The 17,365-nt window shown below is 44.4% G+C and overlaps 2 protein-coding genes across 2 annotated transcripts in view; one reads left to right on the top strand and one right to left on the bottom strand.

Moving 5' to 3' along the window:
• Nucleotides 1-7,073, bottom strand: NANOG (Nanog homeobox). The gene is made up of 4 exons (XM_079959715.1): nt 6,828-7,073; nt 4,826-5,094; nt 3,593-3,682; nt 1-2,089 (listed from the first exon to the last, which is right to left on the bottom strand). The coding sequence occupies exons 1-4, from the start codon at nt 7,021-7,023 to the stop codon at nt 1,652-1,654; spliced, it is 993 nt and encodes a 330-aa protein (XP_079815841.1). The 5' UTR covers nt 7,024-7,073; the 3' UTR covers nt 1-1,651.
• Nucleotides 7,074-14,766: 7,693 nt separating this feature from the next.
• The window catches only part of LOC307206545 (alpha-2-macroglobulin-like protein 1), an 83,527-nt gene continuing 80,928 nt past the window's right edge, over nt 14,767-17,365 (top strand). The window contains exons 1-2 of the mRNA XM_079959914.1: nt 14,767-14,915; nt 14,975-15,130. Of these exons, the coding sequence (XP_079816040.1) occupies nt 14,782-14,915; nt 14,975-15,130 (290 nt within the window). The 5' untranslated portion in view covers nt 14,767-14,781. The remainder of the gene's footprint in view (nt 14,916-14,974; nt 15,131-17,365) is intronic.

Genomic DNA, 17,365 nt, shown 5'->3' with positions numbered 1-17,365 from the left:
GCCTGTTTCAGTTAAAGAAAGTCTATGGGCATCATGGCTAATTGGGAGTCTTAAATGGGTTTCCTGAACCTCAACAAAACTAACATCGGTTGGCTAGCAACATTTCTCCTTGGGCAACAAGGTTATGTACTTATCACAAGGTTCTTGTACGATAACAGCTGCAAATACTTGCCAATGGCTTATTTAAACAAAACAAAAAAAGCTAAACAGAAACACGGTTATCAGGATGCACTTTTACTAACCAATCATAACACCAATGCCTTATGCAGATTAAAAATGAGACAGTAATATAGTAAACACTGTTAACTGGAAAGCAGGTGTGTTCTGTATGCAAACACATGAACCACGAGAATATGAAACACTAAAAACATTTGGCAAGTCCATTAACTCTCCCCTCATTCCAAAAGAAAATCTAATCTAGGCAGTTAGGCAGCTGCTAAGCAGGTAGGTCCACCGTATGGCCGGATAGGAGGCAGAAGTTTCCTCCCCCTTCCAGTAATCACTACATAGTAAGACTTAAAAAGCAAGGCTAGCCAGAGGAAAAATCAACAGTGTCCTGCAGTGTCATATTAAAAAAGCACACAAGCCGCCATCTTTTCTGGCAGCTACAGTAGATCCCCTATGACGATAGGTCTTGTCATATTGGTGAATGAAATATTTTATAATAAAATTGGGGGGCATGTAATACTAAGTTCCAAGTTGGCCATCAGCAACTAAGCCCTACCTAAGAGAGCCTTTGGCTAGAGGGTTACTGTGGGATTGTTTATGCAGTCCTTCCAGGACTGATCAAAGAGAACCTGCAGAGGTCACCCCTTGCTATTGCCTGAAGGTTTGTGGTGCAAGGGGAAATAAAGAGCCCCCTACAGTGTTTCCTGCCAAAATAAAGAAAACCTCACTTTTCACCTTGATTATATCTGGCTCTGTCCATTATGGTTTTGGAGGTCTCCTCAAGTGAAGAGATGCAGTAGAGGACAGGTTCAATAGCAGCAGGTTGTCATATAGGTCAGAAAGGCAACCCCTTTGCTTCCATGTAGTGGATGTACCATAAACCAGAAGTTCTGTCCTCTGCCCCCCAAGTCATCCTACTCTTAACAGATAGGCAGTTGAAGCAAGAGTAAATACTCTCTTGTTAGGGAAGAAACAATATCTTTCATGAAAGATCAAAGAGGATAATGGGGAAAGAAACAAAAAGAGTCCATTTTTTTAAGAGTAGAAGCTGCCTTCAAATTGGGTTGGGGAGGGGCAGCCAAATTTTGAGCTCTTGAGGAAGTGACTCACACAGCAGACAATCAAGGGGAGACGGGAGCACGGTTAATTCTAACATTTGCAGATTCCTCTACATGAACATGGTTTTCCATACACATCGAGTGCCTTTTCCTGGAACCAGCCAGGATGAACTGATGAAAGCCAAGTTCAGAGCCACACATGCAACACACACACACACACACACACACAGCCCCCCGAGTCAGAAGACAGCAATAAAACTGCCAATTTTCTGTTTTTTTTCCAAGTGCCAAGATCCCTCACAGATGCCAGTGAAGGAGGTGGGAAGATAGGAGCGGGACTCCTATTTGCAGCAAGAGAATCTGAAGAGAAAGCAGTAAAAGAATGAGAGCCCTGGGTGGCAGGGAGAGAACCTAAAGTCTGGGAATTAGAGCTGCTCTGGTGTCCTTGGGTTTGCAAGAGGGTCTGTCTGATAATGTTGCAGGACAGAGGTGCCTGGTGCAGTGGCAGATACACTGGGAAAAGGATATCCACCCTCCATCTTCACAGCAGCATACTCCAGGCTTGCAGAGAAACCGTGACAGAAGTTCATCCTTTGCTGGCTGATGTACTCGATTGCCTGTTGGCCATAACAGGGCCCAGCAGCCTTCCCAAAGAAGCCTCCATCCTCTCCTTCCCCCACAACCGGACACAGACCCTGGGGGCTGCCGTAGATCTGGCTGTGATCGCTGCTATAGTTCTGGTTGTTGACACCGACGGGATTGCTGGCGTAGTTCTCATGGGCATTGGCCAATGAATGGATATTCCTAGCATCGTTGATGGCATATCCTTGGTGATAGCTGGGGTTTATGTCCAGGTAACCGTTCTGTAAAGAGAAAAGTAGTGATGTTTCAACACACACCCAAATAGCAATGCTTAGCATTGAGACATCACCTGTCTACAGGTGCTTGGAAACGTACTGGGATGCAAAGTGTTGGTGCAGACATTTAAAGCCCTAAACAGCCTGGGCGCAGTATACCTGAAGGAGCGTCTCCACCCTCATCATTCTGCCCGGACACTGAGGTCCAGCTTTGAGGGCCTTCTGGCGGTTCCCTCACTGGGAGAAGTGAGGTTACAGGGCACCAAGCAGAGGGCCTTCTTGGTAGTGGCACCTGCCCTGTGGAATGCCCTCCCATCAGATGTCAAGGATAATGTTTTTAATTTTCTGTTCGGAGCTGTCCAGAGTGGCTGGGGAAACCCAGCCCGACGGGCGGGCTATAAATAATAATTTATTATTATTAAATTATTATCCATTATCTCAGCTGTCCTTCAGGCAACTTTAGAAAAGTTAGGCAAAAATCATTCCCATCTGGAGATTGAGGGTGGAGACCAGTATTGGGGTGCCCGATGCCACCCTGTGTGTTCATGGCAGAGGATGTTTCAATGTAAGACAGACCCTTTTGCCCTAACTGAACTCCCACCTTTTTATATTAAATTGTACACATTTTCTATTAAAATATTGTCCTGAACTGTAAATGCTCCATAATACCATCCATCCCGGCTCTGAAGGAATAGGGTTTTTGTTTTCAAACTTAAATACACTCCACATTAAAATAATGATTAAAAATGGTGTGTCTAGACAGATAAGATGTCTTTACTTTGTGTCAGGTCTGTCTGAGGCCACTGTGGGTGTAGTCTCAACAGATATATCTGCCACTGCCCCTACCTATGTAACGGATCCGCTCCCTCGACCAATATTTAATTTAAAAGCCCCATTGTCATACTGAGGCCTGCTTTGTATTTTTTTGTGAGATACATATATGGGACATTATACTTGTTTGTTGTTGCTGACCCCCATGTCAGTGAAGAACCCAATACATGAAAGGGGAAAAAAGTGCCCGTGTCCTCTCTCCCCACGCTTAGAAATGGAGGCTTAGATCAAGCTGGGATAGTTCAGTCTGTACAGTCTGTACATCTTGGGACTCTTAATCTCAGGGTTGTGGGTTGAAGCCCCAAGTTTGGCAAAAGGTTTTCGACTTGCAGGCAGTTAGGCTAGATGACTCTTGTGGTCCCTTTCAACTCTACAATTCTATGGTTCTAGGTTGGATTTGGAAAGCCCTGTTTATTTGGGGACAAAACCATAAGGAGCTGTCTTATACAGATAGATGAGCTAAGGATCTCAGCATCAGTCATCGTCTAGACTACTTGGTAGCAGCACTTTCAGGATTTCACAGGGATTTTCCCCAGCCCTACTAGAGATGCCAAGGATTGAATCTACAACCCTTTGCTCACATTGTGGGCCAGGCACTACTATAAAGGCAACACACTGGAACATCAAGCAGTCAGAAGTTGGAGAAGTTCTGCTCCATCAAATGGGCCGCCTTATTACCTGAGGTTGGCATATTCCTCTTCTCATCCACACAGCTTCCTTCTGGGTTCGTTTAAACTTCATCCGCTGATTCTGAAACCAGGTTTTTATCTGAAATACACAGTACAAGATTGGTACAAGGTTTTTATCTGAAATACACAGTACAAGATGAAGCAACTTCCTTCATCTGTAGTCAATCTATGCAAAGGTGTATTTGCACCACTCACAAAACACACACTCAGATCTTTACATTGTCAGCCACGAAGGCAAAAAAGCTCACCCAGTGAGCATGTTTATACAACACACTTAGAATGAACTTGGCATTCCTTCTTTTCAAGAGATCTCTGGAGTTCTGTGCAGGTGAGTAGAGAGTCGGCCATTCCCTCCATTTCAATGTGTAGGTGGAGATTTGTTACCAAATTGGCACTACTTGCATGCAATTTCATTTCATTTTTAATTTGTATACACTTTTCTATATTACTATACACAAGACGGTATACAAGCAGAAGAAACAAAGATTGCACACCTTATAACAATTTGACCCAATACAAAAATGTCATAATAAAAACGTAACTTTAAAATAAACAACTTGCATCAGATGTAATATTCAATAACCCATTGGAATATAATAGTACCCAATAAATTAGATATCAGAAAACAAACAGTAAAGTCGCAGTGCATAAAATAGGAAGGACCTCAAAAACAGCCTAATGAGAACTGAAAGTGTGCTATGGAATTTTGACTAGTGTGTTGCGATGGGGAAGCAAAAGATTAAATGACTAATCAAGATAACCCCACACTGCAGCATTTTGTTGCAGTTCAAACTTGTAGATGTCTTATGGAAATCTCACCACCAGCACCAAACTAGAACTCCCAGGGAAGCTAAGAGAAGCCATGGCAGTTAAAGTACAAGGAAACAAATACAATTCTGCACGCCACCAAGAAAGAATAAAGCAAGCTATGTAAGAAAGGAAGCTGTAGAAGGAGAGGAAGGAAGGCTCAAATAATCAAGGCATACACAGTCAGAAGTGCCTCCTGTGTGGCAGACAAATATTAAGGCTGGATCTCAAGACAGAAAAGGTACTGTTCTGCAGGACAGCTTATGCAAGAGCCGCCACCAGTTAGAACAACTGGAATTCTGACAACTGGAATTCTGACTTGACTGGAAGTCAAGTGCAACAAGAGCAAATCTTAAAAAAATTCTGGCCAAAGGTCTCCCGGCCTGACCCTGCCCTGCTTCAGCAAAACACTTACTTGTTTGTAGGTGAGTCCCAAGGCAGAGGCCAGTTCTCGGATCTGTTGTGGACTGAGATATTTCTGCATCTGGAATCTGTGGTGCAAGACCTGCAGCTGCCTTTGAGAGAAAGCCGTGCGATTTTTGCTCTTCTTGCCTCCTTTACTTTCCTCCTTGCACCGCTGGGGAGTAGAAGTTAGATCTGGGGAGCCGGGCAGCTTGTTGGGGCTGGTTGCAGAATCTGGTGTATAAGTGAATATCCCAGAGCTGGAAGACCTCGGGGAGAGATCTAGGAATCAAGTAGAGACAGTATGCAAAGGATAAATAGGGAAGAAAGGGGCCTAAAAAGCCAGAATGCAAAAAGTGTTTGATAAATAAGTTTTATAAAACAGTACACAAACTTTCTATACAGAACCCTTGCATCAGGCAAGATCAAACTGTATCTACTTCTCAGACCTCCTGTGATATTTGAAAGTTTGCACACTCTGAACATAGAAACATAAAAGGAAACCTTCAATAGGCTGCAAATCCTAACTCCACCAACATGGGACTAAGCCCAGGTAAATTAACTAGCACTTACACCTGAGTAAACATTGCTAGGATTGCATTTCTCATCTCCAGGACCAACAGACCACGCCCATCAATTAACAGTTATCATTAGCATCACTAGACTGCAGAACACTCATGAACTAAATGTAAGCAATGCTTTAATTCTTGCTTAAGACAATCCTTAAATGACTCTGCAAAACACTGTTTGGTATGTCACTGGCTTGCAAAGTGCTTCGGCAAAATTCACGTTCATGACAAGAGGGAAGGGCAGGATTAAGGAGTTGACACCCAGATCGCGCTCACATTTCGAGTCCGCAAAATGTTGGGAACTGAGCAATTTGTGCCCAGTAATAATCCAGGTTAAGAGATAAGGGTAGCCTTGGGGGAGGAGGAAAAAGCCATGCGTTTTAAATGTGGTGCTGATGTGAGCGCCTTCTTCTCCGGCCAGAAAGCGGTTTCTTTGGCTAGGCAGCAACTCCTAGCACTGATCCTGTTTTGCTACCTAGTTAAGGGGCAGTTTCAAACCCAGGCAATTGTTCCTTGAATACCTCCTCTCCACCAGGGGCTGGGCTTTTGCGCTGGCGTGGAAATCCAGATCCATAACTTTTTTAGCCCAATTAGGCGCCGCGCACCTAGCTTTGCATAGGATCCGGCTGCGCACCTGCAACCTGCTCCCTGCGCAGTCAGCAAAATGGGCTCCCTAGGAAACAATTCTATTTCTTTATCTACTGCGTTTCTATTCTGGCTTTCCTCCAAAGCGTTCTGGGTGGTGCACATGCCCCCCCCCATTTTATCCTTCAAAACAACCCTGTGAGGTAGGCAGAGTCCGATGGTGAAACCCAGAGTTTCATGGCTAAGCGAGCCTTTGAACCCCGGTCTCCGGGTTCAACCCCCTCTACCCACTACGCCCTACTGCCGTGCACATCACCCAAGCCTATCATGGAAAAGGCCACAATCCAAATTCGGTTAAAAGGCCCCCCATCGAAATTATCATCATTATTATTACTTACTAAATTTGTTAGTCGCTTTATCTTGCCCCAGGCAACCCCAAGCGACTTCCGAACAAGCAACCCCGCTTAGGTGCATTAAAACCAAGCGAGGGAGGAAATGCCCAACTTTTGCATCCAAAAGGGTTCTGTATTCTGCTTCACAGTTTGCGAATTCCAAGCTTTGCATTCGCTGCAAGAAGCTCCCAATGCTTGCTTAACTGAGAAAGGGAATTCTGTACAGTAAATGCAGGGCTCCCCAAACTTGAGTCTCCAGCTGTTTTTGGGACTACAAGTCCCATCCTCCCTAGCTAGCAGGACCAGTGGTCAGGGATGATGGGAACTGTACCCCAAAAACAGCTAGAGACCCATGTTTGGGGGAACCCTGGTGGAATGGAGTCAGCTTTCCCGGGTGAAGTGACTTTAAGAGACTTAGGCAAAGAGGGCTGCAACCTCCTTTGCGCGTTTTCCTAGGAGATCCGCTTACCTGGGTTATTGCTGGGGCCCTTCCCTTCCGGGCCGTTAACAGCCTCGGGGGCCGGGAACCCCCCGGAGCAGCTCCCCGGCTCCATCTCCTCCTTCACCGAGGGCCAGTAGTAACCGTCGTAGCCCATGTCAGCGGGGGCCACCACCCCTGCAGGGTAGACCCGGTAAGAGGCATTGAGGGCCAGTGGGATGCTCATGGATGGAGGAGCCGGCGGGACCCTTCGGAAGCGTGGCTGGATCACCGAAGCGACCGCGATCCCCTGGGGGATCTTTTATGGGCTGCAGGCAGGACTTCCCCAGTCATTATCATGTTAAAAGGGGGTCCAATTTGCTGGGCGGGGCGGGAGGGAGGGGCGGCAGATCGGAGGATGGAGACCCTCCTTCGCAATTTATTTCCTAACTTTTAAATATTTATTATTATTATTATTATTTATAAAATTTGTATGCTGCCCTAGACCCGCAGTAACATAAAAGCACACTGTAAAAACAGCAAATATATGAGATAAATAAAAGCAAAAACAACCCAATAAACCCCCTCCCTCCCCAACACATTTAAAAAAGGGCATTGAATGTCAATTTATTCAGTATTTTATTTATTAAATTTGTATGTCGATGGGCATCATATAGATATATTATTATTATTATTAGTTACAGGTAGGTAGCTGCATTGGTCTGCTGTAGTCGAAACAAAATAAAAAAATCAGTATTATTATTAAATAGTCCTTCATCTGTAGATCTCAGGGCATAACATAAAAATACATAATAAAAACAAGAACTAAAACAAACCAGTAACTTGTTTGTTTTTAACCCTCAAAGCAGTTTGTTATTCTTATACTGTATTAATTCAGATATACTGGGGGCAGATTAATCCAGGGAAGATCAGTCGATCAACAGCTAGGAACCTAAGCCAAGAGAGCTGAAGGGAGCCTCCATGTATAGGGACAGTATATTTCTAAGGATCAGGTGCTGGGAACAATCAACGGGGAAATGCCATTAGTTTCACACCTTTCCTTTAGTTTTCCAGAGGCATATGGCTGGCAGGCCAGTTCTTATTTCTTTGAACGCAAGTCACCAAAGAAAGTGCTATATAAATACTATGCTTTATAAGATAAATACTAAGCTTTATAGTAGCTATTGTCAAAATAAAGCACATTTGAGGGATGCAAAGCAAAGGCCAAATCATTGCCAAACAGCCATTGTAGTTGTTGCTAAGATTGGGTTGGCACAGAAACCGGGATGGTGGAAAAGTGCTAAAAGGATGTGATGACAGGCTTGGTATCTAGGCTCCTTTATCTTCCATGTGTTTACTCAGAAGTAAGCCCACTGAATTCAGAGGAGGCCAAGCAGATGATCTGCAGCATGCCTGTGAGACCTTCTGATACCCAGAGGTGGAGCTTAGGCTCTAGAAGAGCTGATTAAATCCTCAGCTCAGCTGTGACCCTGAGGAAGGACTTCTTGAGGAAGCCCTTGCTTTCCCAGCCACAGCTCCTTGTCTCTAAAATGGGAATTGCCTCTCAGAGGGGCCAATAAGACCAAAAGATGCATAAAGCTATAAAGTTATTATATCTGGATAGGTATTTTAATGCGGCAGTTCCTAGTGGTGTGTGGGGACTGGGCAAAGTTCCATGGGGAGAGAGGATTTTTAACACACACATTTTATTGGAATTTTCTCTCTCTCTCCAAACAAGGAACTTCTAAATGCAACATGAAGATTTGAGCCCTCACCACCTCACTGCCACCACCTGCTTCCAATTAAAAGAGTCAAGGCCCAGGGGAGGAGCTCCAGGGAGAGGCGAAAATCTGTCTCCCACCACCTTCAGTTCACCCTTGAGCTCTGGTGAGTTTCCTTATGGGCAACACAAATGCAAGGTTGCCCGTGTGTTTGAACCATAGAATTGTAGAGTTGGGACCCAAGGGTCATCTAGTCCAACCCCCTGTAATTTCCATGTGGAGTGGAATGTAGGGGGCTGAACTGGGTTTTCCTGGAGGGCAGAAGAAGGGTGGATGGAAGAGCAAGTTTGTGAAAGGCTCATCCCAGAGGCGGACTTCGGTCTTCCAGATTTCAGCGGCGCCCTGTGCGAGGCCATATTTTGCCCCCCACCCCAGACGTCTTGTCTTGTGGTCTGGACATGCACTGTGTCACCATTGCAGAGCCCTGCAGCGCCCCCTTGGTTCGGCACCCAGAGCCAGGCTGCACTGAATCTGATTCTGATCAGTCACTTCCTGCTATGGTCAATGGATGAATGCGTTAGTCGTTCATTCAAGGCTCAGCCACAGTACATTCCCAATGGCAATCTAGGGATCATAATAGTGACCTGTCTTTCATAATAATAATAATAATAATTTATTATTTATACGCCGCCCATCTGGCTGAGTTTCCCCAGCCACTCTGGACGGCTTCTAATAAAGTGTTACAAACAATACAGCATTAAATATTAAAAACTTCCTTAAACAGGGCTAAACATCTCGCAATGAGGGAACTGCCAGAAGGCCCTCGGCGCTGGATCTCAGTGTCCGGGCTGAAGGATGGGGGTGGAGACGCTCCTTCAGGTATACAGGACCGAGGCCGTTTAGGGCTTTAAAGGTCAGCACCAACACTTTGAATTGTGCTCGGAAACGTACTGGGAGCCAATGCAGATCTCACAGGACCGGTGTTATGTGGTCCCGGCGGCCACTCCCAGTCACCAGTCTAGCTGCCCCATTCTGGATTAGTTGTAGTTTCCAGGTCACCTTCAAAGGTAGCCCCACGTAGAGCACATTGTAGTAGTCCAAGAGGGAGATAACTAGAGCATGCACCACTCTGGTGAGACAGTCTGCGGGCAGGGAGGGTCTCAGTCTGCGTACCAGATGGAGCTGGTAGACAGCTGCCTGGGCAAAGAATTAACCTGCGCCTCCATGGACAGCTGTGAGTCCAAAATGACTTCCAGGCTGCGCACCTGGCCCTTCAGGGGCACAGATACCCCATTCAGGACCAGGGAGTCCTCCACACCCACCCGCCCCCTGTCCCCCAAAACAGTACTTCTGTCTTGTCAGGATTCAACCTCAATCTGCTAATAGTTTCCCATGAACTTGCTTATCTGGGCTAGTTGCTCCTTGCATGGAAGAAACAACTCAGGCAAACCATGTATGGCTTCCAAACCAGGGTTTGTGGTTTGTTTTACTGCAGCAAACTTAAAGAGTTCCCCTTTGGCATCTAGCTGGTCACTGTAAGAATGTAGGACCTTTGGTCTGATCTAGTGTCCACCAAAGCCTGCCCTCCATTTTCTCCAGAGTTTTCTCCACCTGTGGAAGAGTATCCAATTTTTTCTGACTGTTTCACAGGCTGCTTCAGAATTTGAGATTGATCTTGTATTATACTTGCAAATGGGTTGTTCAGGGCCGGATTTAGGTTTGATGAGGCCCTAAGCTATTGAAGGTAATGAGGCCCTTTATATATCCAGCTGTCCTTTGTCAACAACAAATTGTTGCTGTTTTTTGTGTGTGTGTTGAATATATGCTACATGGTAATTTATGGACCTAATAGGTATCTAAAGCCATTTGCACACAACAAAATATGTATTTTATCAAAGTAATTGTTGAACTGAAATACAATTAAGAAGAAGTATATTAATAGTGAAATAATTATCATGCTCTAACTTAAAATGATTTTTTATTCATAACAAACTTAATAATGCAAACACATTGCCATTTGGCAATAACAAAAGTTCCTTTAGAAACACAGTTTACAAAGACTCATAATCTAGTCTCTAGAAACTTGTTCTCGCAGTGAGGGAACCGCCAGAAAACCCTCAGAGGAGGTCCTTAGTGTCCGGGCTGGATGATGGAGGTGGAGATGCCCTTTCAGGTAATTAATGGACACCAATCAGAACTCAAATTAGGCAAGTTGAATAGAGGCAACATTAGCCAAATCTAATGGAATCAGCTTTTTGTGTATTACTGTTCCAAGCAAACACATGCAACAGCATGATGAAATTAGTGTGTTGTAGCCTACTTAAGTTATACTCAGAGTAGACCTATTGAAATGAATGAACATGGCTAATTTAATGCCAGTGGGTCTACTTTGGCTAGAATTTAGTTGAATACCACCCCTTACTTCTGAGTAGACATACGAAGAATTGCACTGTTAGTCATCATGATGATGATGATAGTATCACCACTACTTACTGATGGGTTTTAATTTACTTATCACATTGTTTCCACTTTCATTGCCATTTAACCCCACCTTTTACTATTTTGTCCCCTATGCTCCTCTGTATAGATGGATAGATAGAGAGACGATTGATAGATAAATACCAAATAAGTAAAACTGCATATGGAATCATAAAACTGTAGAGTTGGAAGGGAACCCAAAGGTCATCTAGTCCAAGCCTCTGCAATGCAGGAATCTCAACTGAAGAATCTCCTGGTTTCACGTGGCAAGAAAGGAGATTCCAAGTAATCATTTGAAAAAATGTTCTGACATTAAGAGCTGTTCAGCAGTGGAAAAGACTCCCACGAAAGATGGTGGCCTCTCCTTCCTTGGAGGTTCCTTAAGCAGAGGTTGGCTGGCCATCTGTCATGGATGCTTTAGCTGAGATTCCTGCTTTGCAGGGGGTTGGACTAGATGACCCTTGTGGGTCCCTTCCAGCTCTAAGATTCTATGATATTGAGATCAGGAAGCACCGGCAGGTGGGGAGGCTGCAGCATGCTGGAGAAACATTTAACCCAAAGAAGAAAAACCACCCACAACCCCAGTGCTGGATTTACGTATAAGCTAAACAAGCTATAGCTTAGGGCCCCACTCTCTTGCCCCCCCCCCAAAAAAAAATAAAGAAGAAAACCCTGGATGTACATTTCCAAAATATAACATAAAAAACAAATAAAATAAAGCCTACATACAGCAACAGAGTTTTGTGTTGTGTAGGCTCCTGTGAGGTAAGTCATTGGCCTCACCTGCTAGCCTGCTCCCTAAAATATCACTGGTTTCCTATTATTATTTCATGTTATAGGTGAAGTTACAGGGAGCAAGGCAGAGGGCCTTCCCCTTCCTGTGGAACACCCTGCCATCAGATGTCAAGGAGATAAAGAACTATACAACTTTTAGAAGACATCTGAAAGCAGGGTTTTTAATGTTTGACGTTTTGCTATGTTCTTATATGTGCTTGGAGTCACCCAGAGTTGCTGGGGAAACCTAGCCCTATAGGTGGGGTATGACAACAACATGACAAATTCATTTCATGGAATAATAATAATAATAATAATAATAATAATAATAATAATAATAATAATATATTTATACCCCACCCATCTGGCTGGGTTTCCCCAGACACTCTGGGCGGCTCCCAACAGAATATTAAAAACACGATAAAACACCAAACATTAAAAACTTCCCTAAACAGGGCTACTTTCAGATGTCTTCTAAAAGTCAGATCATTGTTTATTTCCTTGACATCTGGTGGGAGGGCGTTCCACAGGGTGGGTGCCACTACCGAGAAGGCCCTCTGCCTGGTTCCCTGTAACCTCACTTCTCGCAGTGAGGGAACCGCCAGAAGGCCCTCAGAGCTGGACCTCAGCTGAACAATTGGGGTAGAGATGCTCCTTCAGTGCATTGCTAAAAGTGGAAGCATTTAAGTGGAAAAATACACTGATGGATTTCCCCCCTTCCCCACCTTACATTGTTGTCTAGAACACTTGGAAGTCCCAGGTATCTGTGGTGGAGATAGTCATGACAGTGGCATGGATACTTCTCACCTGGTCTGATGGACAGCCTTCAAAATAGCTTTATTCATCATTTCTGCAGCTTATGGGAGGAGCCAAGTAAGTTCCTTCATTTGCATTTTTAAGGCATCAGATCAAAATAAAAAAGGTGTTGTTTTTCTTAACCCCCCCTTAATTTTTCTTAATCCCCCCTTAATTTTTCTTAATCCCCCCTTAATTTTTAAATTTTAAGGAAACCAGGTAATCCTGGATGAATACAACTACAGTACCAGGCCAAACCAGTCCTGGCGGTTCTCCCATTGCTCTCCCCTGCAGCAGCTTTCCTGGAAAAGGAATTTTTATGCATATGAACAGTTGCTTCCCATTTGTCCTTGGGGCTGTCAGGTCACTGAGAGGACAAGCTTCCCCTGCCATTAAAGCCTCAGACTCCTGATTATCTGAACATCACAGAACCATTAAGGCTTATGTTGGCATTGGAGATGCAGGGTCAAAATCTAGCCTGGGGCACAAGACTTTGGCTGGGCAAGTGTGAATAGAGAGTGAAAGGGGAAAGCACAGGTTGACAGAGCAGCTAATGGGCAAAGGATGGAGCACCCTGCTCTTCCCTGCCCCCTCCTGCCCTGTGCTTCAGTGCAGAGAGACTTTATGGTATGAAAAGATATACAGGTGAAACTCAAAAAATTAGAATATCGTGGAAAAGTTCATTTATTTCAGTAATTCAACTTAAAAGGTGAAACTAATACATGAGATAGACTCATGACATGCAAAGCGAGATATGTCAAGCCTTTATTTGTTATAATTGTGATGATTATGGCATACAGCTGATGAAAACCCCAAATTAACAATTTATTGTGAAAAGGTTCAATAGCTAGTCAATCCATAACACCTGCAGTGGGTTCCTGGGCCTTTAAATGGTCTCTCAATCTGGTTCAGTAGGAAGCACAATCATGGGGAAGGCTGCTGACCTGACAGTTGTGCAGAAAGCCACCATTGAGACCCTCCACAAGGAGGGAAAGCCTCGAAAGGTAATTGCAGAAGAAATTTGATGTTCCCAAAGTGCTGTATTGAAGCACATTAATGGAAAGTTATGCAGAAGGGGAAAGAGTGGAAGAAAAAGGTGCACAAGCAGCAGGGATGACTGCAGCCTGGAGAGGATTGTCAGGAAAAGACCATTCAAACGTGTTGGGGACTTTCACAAGAAGTGGACTGAGGCTGGAGTTAGTGCATCAAGAGCCACCACACACAGACAGATCCTACTACTACTAAAGAAGTATGATACATGTGTTAGTTTTGGTTTGTGTGCTATGGCTAATCAAACCAACCAAGGTAGAAAATGACTAACATTCACTTTGAATAGTTGGTGACCCTTTTCTGTGGCACTTAATACCATTTTTATACCTTATTTTGAAAGAGACCAAAAATAGCTTTATTTCGATACCAAAATAAGCCCAGTTGGTTGAAAAATAAGCAGAACAGGAGGTTTTTTTCTAAACTGACACAGAAATTTCATTTGCCTAAATCGTGCGAAAATCAAAATTTTTAAAAAATTCTCCTCCCAATTTTGGACCAAAAACTCTTTAAAAAATTGAGGTTATCTCATTGGTATGTACACACACAAAAATTTTGAACAAAATCTGAGATGGGGCTCCCTCAGGGTGAACCCCCCACCCTCCAGCTCTCATTCTCCAGCCCCAACCCAGGGTGTGGGGGCATCATTCGAAGCCACCATAGCCTCATACTCCTTCCAGTATTGGAGGCAGCCTAGCTTACCTCAGAGGGTGATTACGAGGATAATTTGGACAGGGAAAGCACACCATGTATACCACATTGAGTTCTTTGGAGGAAAGGTGGGGTGTTCAAGTGAAAATAAAGCACCACGGAAGACCCCCTGAGTACAAATGTGTTTTTTGGAAGCTGCCTAGAGGTGGTGAGTTAGCCAGGTGGAAAGAGAAGGTGTAGCCCACACCCTAAAATGAAAAGGCAAGAACTTTCAAACCACTGGAACAGATAATACACAATGACTAAAGGTGGAACAGCCAGCTAACACCTTGGACAGGGAGGTGAGTTTTCATGAGGTGGTAGAAACCGGATCACAGTCAGGGCCCACTTTATTCCCTTTGATTCCCACAGCGATGCAAAGCTGGGGGTGCGAAACTGTAAGGGAAGCCTAGATCCAGCTGCCCTGGCCCTCCTGGTGAGGGGTAAATTAAGGGGCAAGGCAGGTGCTTGGAAGTTGGATGAAGATACCAAGTGTTGACATGGGCCAGAGAGAGAGAGAGAGAGAGAGAGAGAGAGAGAGAGAGAGAGAGAGCCCACAGTCCATTGGGCGAGGCCTTGGCCAAGATCTGAATTCACAATGGGCTGCAGAATGTTTTGTTTCCCAGGAAACCAGGTGAGTTGTTTGAAAGGATCCTGAGATCAGTTAAAAGCTCATTCAACTGTCTTCTTCAGATCAGTTGACTCTGCAGATGTCTGTCTGCTTCAGAGAACTGTCTTTTTTGGATCAGTTGACGTTGGAAACATCTGTCTCCTTCCGACAACTATCTTTGGCTCAGTTGAAAGCCCAGACAATGGTCTTCTGCCTCCTCTGCTGCCACAGAAGGTAAGGTAAGTGGGGAAGAGGGGAGACATTCTGAAGCCTTGTTCTCCCCCCCACCCCATGGGCAGTTTTTAAAGATGCTCATTGGTTTTTTGACCTTCATAAATCCCATGCTCCCATGGAGTGTTCTGGTTAATTTTCTGATTTTTTTCCATTTGTCTCCATCCAAATGGCAGGAGAATTACCACCCCCCAAAAAAAATCAGTAAAATCCTCCCCCTGCCCCCAATTGCACCACCCACAAATAGGAATTTTTAGGAGCTCACTCAGCCCTAAAATACACACCGCACCTCTGCAGGGCTCACACCCACATGTTAAGTTGTGGGCGAACATATCAGACGACACAGCAATTCTTCCAAAGCAGCTCTTTATATGTAAGCTGGAACAGAACTGACTGAGGAGCTCAGTCAGCTTGCTTATATAGAGCTCCAGAACAATGTAACTGTTACCATTTTCTAAAACTATCCAATCACTGAACGTCACTTTCGATCCTTCATTTGCATAACTATCTACAGTATCCCCCTGCTTGCCCAGGGTGAGAACTTCAGTACATAACACCGCACCCTTAAGTATTCCCTCCCTTGGGCGCATTTCCAGCATCTTGAATTAGTTTCTCAACTCCCAACTCCTATCTGGGGGATGTAAAGGTGCAGTCAAGTACAACATTCTGATAGAGGACTAACGGCCTCCATGTTCTAACCGGTCGCTGTGACAACCAGTTTGTCGGTTGCTGGTAGTTTTGAAAAATAACTGCTCAGTTGCAGTCACCTCAGGACCAGCTTCCCTCTGGTATAGTTTATGTGCTTGTTATGTAACCTAAGCCTGCCTTCAGGTGCAGTTCTGTAAACCTGAATGAATCTGAGGGTAAAATAGTTTTATATTAACATGAATCAGATTTGTGTGTGTATTCTTTAAAAAGTATTCAAAGGGATTTTTAACCAGGAAGGCATCTTTACTAGTAGAACTCAGATGAGTCAGCAACAAGCTGATGGCTGCATAAACTTATAAAGGGGATTGTTTAACTCTGCTAAAGTAAACCTTCCCACACTATCTCCCGGTATGCCCCACGGAGGACCTTAAGGTCCATAAATAGCAACACCCTAGTGGTCCCGGGCCCTAAGGAAGTTAGATTAGCCTCAACCAGAGCCAGGGCCTTTTCAACACTGGCTCCTGCCTGGTGGAACGCTCTGCCTCATGAGACCAGGGCCCTGCAGGATCTGATTTCTTTCCGCAGGGCCTGTAAGACAGAGTTGTTCCGCCTGGCCTTTGGCTTGGAGCCAATTTGATTCCCTCCCCCTCTTTCTTTTTCCTTTTTCCTTTCTCCTCCTGTGATGAGGCTGTATTTTAATATTTTAATGTTTCAATATTTTAATGTTGTATTTTAATCTTGTTTTTAAGTTGTATTCATTCAACTTGTTTTTATTATTGCTTGTTAGCCGCCCTGAGCCCGGCCTTGGTTGGGAAGGGCGGGGTATAAATAAAAATATTATTATTATTATTATTATTATTATTATTATTATTATTATTATTACTATCAGCTCTAGACAGCAGATCCAGGATGTCAGATGTCATGGAGCAGGGGAGGAGGGCAGTTGGAATCTAGCAGCAACATCTGGAGGGTTTGGACACATAAAACAAGGTGATTTATCATCATAACATTGGGTAACTAGTCAGGAGTTTGTCCTGACCCTGATTATGAATGGCCAGAACTAGCCACTCACTGCCTAGTGTGGAAAGTGGAGCAAAGGACCTTTTTAGGAGAGAGGACCCTGGGATCAGTTCTGCACTCAAAATGAAAAATTGTGTCACTGCGTGCAAAGAGAAGTACAGTGGTACCTCGGGTTACAGACGCTTCAGTTTACAGACACTTCAGGTTACAGACTCCACTAACACAGAAATAGTACCTCAAGTTAAGAACTTTGCTTCAGGATGAGAACAGAAATCGTGCGGCGGCGGTGCGGTGGCCGCGGGAGGTCCCTTTAGCTAAAGTGGTACCTCAGGTTAAGAACAGTTTCAGGTTAAGAACGGACCTCTGGAACGAATTAAGTTCTTAACCCGAGTACCACTGTAACAGGCTGTGACCTTTGTCTGTTTAAAAAAGTCAAGTGGTGACTTGACACATAGGTAAGAGAGGCTTTCTGACTGAGAATTGCCAAAATTGCCTCAAAATGTGTGGCTGATGGACACCATCTGCAAGGAGGAGGAGGAGGCCCTCACCTGCATCTGGAGAGCTTACTCTCATTT

Source organism: Podarcis cretensis, assembly GCF_951804945.1.
Source record: "Podarcis cretensis genome assembly, chromosome: 17".
Classification (NCBI taxonomy): domain Eukaryota; kingdom Metazoa; phylum Chordata; class Lepidosauria; order Squamata; family Lacertidae; genus Podarcis; species Podarcis cretensis.
The sequence above is the reverse complement of the archived record's forward strand: the minus strand, read 5'-3'. Positions and strand labels throughout refer to the sequence as shown.